Source organism: Carassius auratus, unplaced genomic scaffold, assembly GCF_003368295.1.
Source record: "Carassius auratus strain Wakin unplaced genomic scaffold, ASM336829v1 scaf_tig00005214, whole genome shotgun sequence".
Lineage (NCBI taxonomy): Eukaryota > Metazoa > Chordata > Actinopteri > Cypriniformes > Cyprinidae > Carassius > Carassius auratus.
The window spans coordinates 1,381,502-1,387,890 of NW_020523638.1; the positions used below are offsets into that span (position 1 = coordinate 1,381,502).

At 32.9% G+C, this 6,389-nt stretch overlaps 1 protein-coding gene across 1 annotated transcript; it reads right to left on the reverse strand.

The window, feature by feature from the left end:
- Positions 1–396: 396 nt before the first annotated feature.
- Positions 397–4,963, reverse strand: fmodb (fibromodulin b). The gene is made up of 4 exons (XM_026244054.1): positions 4,848–4,963; positions 4,663–4,696; positions 1,666–2,622; positions 397–727 (listed from the first exon to the last, which is right to left on the reverse strand). The coding sequence occupies exons 3-4, from the start codon at positions 2,606–2,608 to the stop codon at positions 576–578; spliced, it is 1,095 nt and encodes a 364-aa protein (XP_026099839.1). The 5' UTR covers positions 2,609–2,622; positions 4,663–4,696; positions 4,848–4,963; the 3' UTR covers positions 397–575.
- Between the last annotated feature and the right edge of the window lie 1,426 nt (positions 4,964–6,389).

Sequence of the window (6,389 nt, forward strand, 5' to 3'; positions counted from 1 at the left end):
AACTTATCATTACATTTTTACTGCATGCTCATCATGCCTGCGTTTAATATTCCCATGGAAGCTTGTTTTGTCGACATTGAGATTTATACATCATCTGAAAGCTGAATAAATATGATTTATTTTGGTGTAACGTTTGTTCGGATAAGATAATATTTGGCAGAGGTACAACTATTTGAAAATCTGAAATCTCAGGGTGCAAAAAAAATCTAAATACTGAGAAAATCTACTTTAAAGTTGTCCATATAAAGTCCTTAGCAATGCATATTACTAATCAAAAATTAGTTTTTTATATTTATGGTAGGAACTATACAAAATATCTTCATGGATCTTGATCTTTACTTAATATCCTAGTGATTTTTTGCATAAAAGAAAAATTTATAATTTTGACCCATACAATGTTTTTGTTGTTGTTTTGGCTATTGCTAAAAATACATCACAGTGACTTAAGTCTGGTTTTGTTGTCCAGGGTCACTTTTTACTATAAAAAGATAGCATGTGAAACTCTTATTTCCAGGATGTTCTCTCTCTCTGCTCAAGCTTGACAGCAGGTTCCTGTGGATTTGCTGATGTCAGGCCTACAGGTCGATGTTAGTTGCCAGGCGCAGACAGAGCGCAGCTTCAGTCGGTATGTCTTGGGCTTTAATTCCATTGGCCTCCAGACGCAGTACACGCAGATTAGAGTAATTGTTTGTATCCACAACTCTGCAGAAACTGCTCACTGAAAATTCTGGAAAATATTGGGAAAACATTAAGTTACTGTCTTATCCAACAAGGCACAAGCAGAGCCTACATTAGAACAACTTTGCCCAATCCTACAAATCACACAAAATGTTTTCATGGAATGTGTGAAACAAATTATTTTTTTTGAAGACCATTTGTGATTTTCTTCAAACCTTGTTTGTAGGTGTTTCTTTAACTAGGGACATTTTGGGTCCTGCAGTGTTTTAGAAGTTAAAAAGACTCATGATGTGTTGCAAAACAGTTTTGCTGTTTGTTTTAGGGTCAACCCTGTAATTATATTACGTGTCATTATTTTGTAACGATAAGAACCAAAAAGTTTGTATTGTATCAAACAATTAATTTGAATGTTATTAAGTGAAGACATAATATGAAACCTTTAATACTCTCACTGGTTCGTCTAATTTGTCTATGTTCTATATCTATAATTCTGTCTATATCTGTCATCTTATCTAAAATCATCTTTCAGTGGAGATATACATCACAGGAGAAAGATTACAATTCTGGGCCAAGAGTAAAACAATAATATCCAGAAATAAAATGCATTTTAATAGCAAAAACAAAGGTCATAAGGTTTCTGAGACAATTTTAATGTGATCTTCATGTAACAAAACCTGGTGACATAAAGATGTCCAAAGTTGAAATATATATATATATATATATATATATATATGTTGCTGGTTATAATTTAATGAACTACGTGTGCTTTTTTTCTATTTCTCCTTTTTATATGAAAATATTAATTTAAACTGTTTAAATACAATACTTGTTGTTGAGAGCAATGTATATTTGTAATAACTGGCTGTTTTGAAGCATGCCATTAGGACAGGCATATTTTTAGGAGAAGATTTGCATTTAAGCCTTTGCACTGCCTTGTGGGTATATGTGTACTGTACAGTTTTCAGGTGCGTTTTTTTTCTTCTGTACCTTTGATCTTGTTGGCCTGGAGATACAGATTCTCCAGATTGGTACTGATAGTAGGGATCCTTTCCAACTTGTTGAAAGACAAATCGAGCTCCACAAGTGAGCTGACATTGAAAGCGTTGGCTGGAATTCCCCCGTTGGTGAGCTGGTTGTGGGACAGCCGTACGAAACGTAGCTCAGGCCGCTGGCTCAGGAAATCAGCAGGAACGCTGGATATGCGATTGTACTCTAGGTAGAGTTGGCTCAACTTTGGGGACAGGCTTTCTGGAATCTTCTTCAGTTGGTTCCTTCTCAAGTCTAACAGGGTCAAGGACAGCAGACCCTCAAGAGCATTGCCGAGGTCTTCAATGCTGTTCACTTGGAGATGCAGGGCTGTCAGGTTGCTCATTCCACGGAAAGATTCGAACGGGACCTTGGAAATATTGTTGTGATTCATGTGTAGATATCGTAGGGAACGTGGTAAACCCTGTGGAACCCGGCTCAGGTTGTTGTTGTGCAAAAAGAGGCGCTCAAGGTTTGGTAGCTTGGTGAAGACTTTGTCACCAATCTTGTCAGAGCTCAGTTTATTTGTGTGGAGGCTGATCCAAGCTAAATCTGGAGCATTATCAAAGACACCGTTAGTGATGCCCGTGATCTGGTTGTTTTGTAAGTATACGTACTTGATATGAGACGGGACAAACGGCACGTGCTGTAGCTTGCGGTTGTTGCAGTACATGGCAGTGGGGTAGGAAGGAGGACAGTCACACTCCAGAGGACAGTCCAGCACCGGAGGCTCATCCTCACCCTCTGCTCTTAGAGAGGCATGGATGTTATAGTGACTGCGGCCATAACCGTGACTGTAGGCTCGGTTACGCAGATAATTTAGCCAGGTTAAAGAGTTGGTTGGATGTGTCATGGAAAAATCGACAAGCCTTGCCAACATCAGCAGCAAAATCCAGCCTTTCATTGTGACTGAGTTTCCTGTCAAGACAAAAAATATATATATATGCGCAAATATAATTTTTGAAACTTGATAAATGTTTATTTTTATATATTTAAATTAGTCATTTTAATTAGACCCCCCCCCCCCAAAAAAAAAATCATAATTATGCAGTGTAAATTCTTTGAATTATTTAAAAATGATCAAATAAGGATGTTATTATTCTTCTGCATTTTAAAAATTGAATAAGTAATATTATAAATTATCTGTAATAATATTTTATTATAATTATATATTTTCTTACAAATTATTTAAATTATTATTAAATTATTAAACAATATTCTGTTTATATTTTTAGGATTAAATCTAAAATTACTACGTATAATCTAAAAATACTAATGAAGGAGTGGATGCCATTTTTTCTTTAATTGAACGCATCTCTGACTCCTGGTCTTCATTCATCATATCTGGTCCTTGGGTTTTAACTGTACATTCCCCTACACTAAATACTTAATAAATTTGTCATTTTTCAGTAACATGTTTTAATTATTAAAAATTTTTAAATAAACATTAGTAGTGGTAGTAGTAGTAGTAGTATCATTATTATTATTATTATTAGATTTATTTATTATTAATTTAGTAAATTTTCATTAGAAATGACCTGCAATAAAGGAATATTTTTTCATTACAAATCTTTGAATTGCTATCAAATTATCAAATAATATTATTATTATTATTTGCATTTTATATTTTTTTATTATTAAAAATTAATTAATAATTTATCCTTAAAAATCCTTTAAATTATTACCAATTAATCAAATTACATTATTATCATTCTGACTATTATTCATAATAAATTCAATGTTTTGATAAATACATTTTAGTCGGTGTCATGCATTTACTTATTTGACTAGTGACCCTGAAAATTATTTTTAAATTTCATGTCGTAATTTATATTTAATCCACATTTTTCAGATGTACATAAAACATAGTACATAAATACAGATTTCCCATGGTTTTAGACCCCATGTTATGTAGCCATTATAGTCACACAACATTTCTTTGTGTTTAATATGAGCAGCTTCTAAGAATAGTATTACATTCTACAATCACTAAGGCACAGACATGCATACTGTAGCTCTTATATCCTCCTGACAATGGTTTCCATATATATACTACCATTAGAATAAATCATCATCATTATTTACATGTGGTATGTTTTATCTCTCAAGGCAGAGTTGTGGTTAAAACTGACATCATAACAATTCTCTCAGGTCTGGGCAAGTATACTGCGTGTGATACAGAGTATGTGTTTTTTTCTCTCTGTAAGAAAACTGAAGGTTTTTGGGAAGAAAAGTTTTGCCTGAGGGAAGCTTCGGTACTGTTTACAGAGGTGATGACTGATAAATCCATCTCTCAATGATGTTGACAACTTCAAACTGGTATAATAATATGGTACACAGTAATACATCTGCTTACATTCTTGTTTGAGCATGTATTGCGTTATTAATTTGGTTTGATAATGATGTTATTAAACATGGATTAAACATGTTTATTCATGTATCTTTTTGTCTAATTTGTTAGATAAATGATTTATGTCTTTCTTCAAAACCCATAATTAATTTAAACACAGTTAAATTCAAATCAAATTCATTCAAAATAATTCATAATTCACATTGATTGTAACATGATAAATATGTTGTAACATTGCCATATACGCCCATATATCTTCATCTTCTCTCATTTTAATTTTATTTATATATTTATTAAAAATTAAGTTTCCGGTTTCTGGCTGAAAACATAAATGTCTTTAAAATGCCAATAATGTGTAACATTATTTCCTTTCATGATTACGTAATACATGTCAGAGCAGATATGCTGAATTAAAATGAGAGAAAGTTTAGAGGGGAAAATTAACAATTGTAAATTATTTAAAATTATTGGAGTATGTTTTGCAATAAAATAATTATTCCGTAATAATAAATCAGTCATTCTACTATATAAACGGCAAAAACAAAAATGCATAAGGCATTTTGTTTCATGCAATATATCTGCTAAAATGAAAAAGATTAAACACATACCTATTGCTGAAGCCTCTCTGCTTTTTGGATTTTGCTTTGAGGAATGAGAAAAAAAAAGTACAAAAACATTATGAAAACATCATGATGGAATAAGATCATTATCCTAGTACACCCTGAATGTTTGTATTACATTCATATTCCTCTAATTGTAAAAAACATGCAGAACAGAAGAACAGTAACTGTACCTTGTATATTGTGCCCCGTGCAGCCGTTTTCACAGTATACAGTAAATTACATTCCAATAAAGGGATACAGTTGCGCAGCCCAGAGCCTTCAGTGTAAAGCCAGTACAGTGAAGCTTTGTCTACTGCCTCACTAACTTGTTGTGTTGTGTTTTGTGCCTTGAGGCTTTGTGAATATGAGTGCCATGTGTGAGAAGGCAAAACATCTGCATTTTAACAACCTTACTTCATAGATTCTGTCAGGACGGGATCCCTGCCTATTCATTATCTCTATACAGGATGAGCTTTTGTACATGTGTGCGTGCATTTCTGGGGCATTTGACTTAGTATGATGGGGCATGTTTTACCTTTGGTTGGAATTATAGCGGTTCTGTATACTGGAAAAGGGATTTCTTAACATTAAACTCAACTGTGAACTCTACTCAAATAGCTTGTGCAGTTGAATCATCTCAGATTTCAGTAAAACTACTAAAACTGGACATGTCACCGTATAGCCCAACCAATTTTCTTGACGTTAACCACTGGCTAGCAATAGCACAAGCAACATGTTAAACATTACTTTGTGTGTTTGTGTCTGTATAACTCTGTATAATGACATGACACAGGTATTACAAGGAGAGGGTGACTTATGAGGACATAACCCATGTCCCCATTTTTAAAAAAAGCATACAGTAAATCAAACAGAATGAATTTTTTTTTTTTTTTTTTTTTTTTTTTTTTGAGAAAGTAAAAATGCACAAAGTTTCCTGTGAGGGTTAGGTTTAGGTGTAGGGTTGGAGAAGGGTGATAGAATATACAGTTTGTACAGTATAAAAACCATTACACCTATGGGATGTCCCCACTTTTCTCAAAAACAATATACATACTATGGTGCATTTAATGACATCATGATGTCAGAACAAACATAATGTGGAAAATACTCAAAAGGGAATGTTTATCCAGCAGACATTTCTTAGGTTCAATGCATATTAATTTATACTTTTAATTAATGCACCAATGTTACTATAACATTGTGAGGTGATGCTTTTGGCTGCTATTTTTTTAATTGTTGATTCTTTAGCCTTTCAGCAGGATGTTAACATACTGTAACACACTCCCTTGTAGTATTATATAAAACAAGCATAACAAAGATTTGAAAAAAATGATGCTTGGTTAAAATAAAATGGATACATTTAACAAAACTGTGAAAAAATACATTTGCTACATTTACAGCGGTAACATTTTAGAATAAGAAACACTTATTCACTATCAACTATGACTTTACTCTCAATAAATCCTAATTTGCTGCTTATTAATAGTTAGGTAGTTGTTAAGTTTAGGTATTGGATAGGATTAGGATCTATCGATCTATCGATCTATCAATCTATCAAATAAATGTAGCCTTGGTGAACATAAAGGACTTATATTTCTGACCCCAAACATTTAAATGATCATATATGCACAATAGTTCATTTCTAGATATAAAAGCATCATTATACCTCTTACACAACTAACTGGTGTATGATGCTTTGAATTAAAAATGAAGACCGAATGCCATGAAATGCC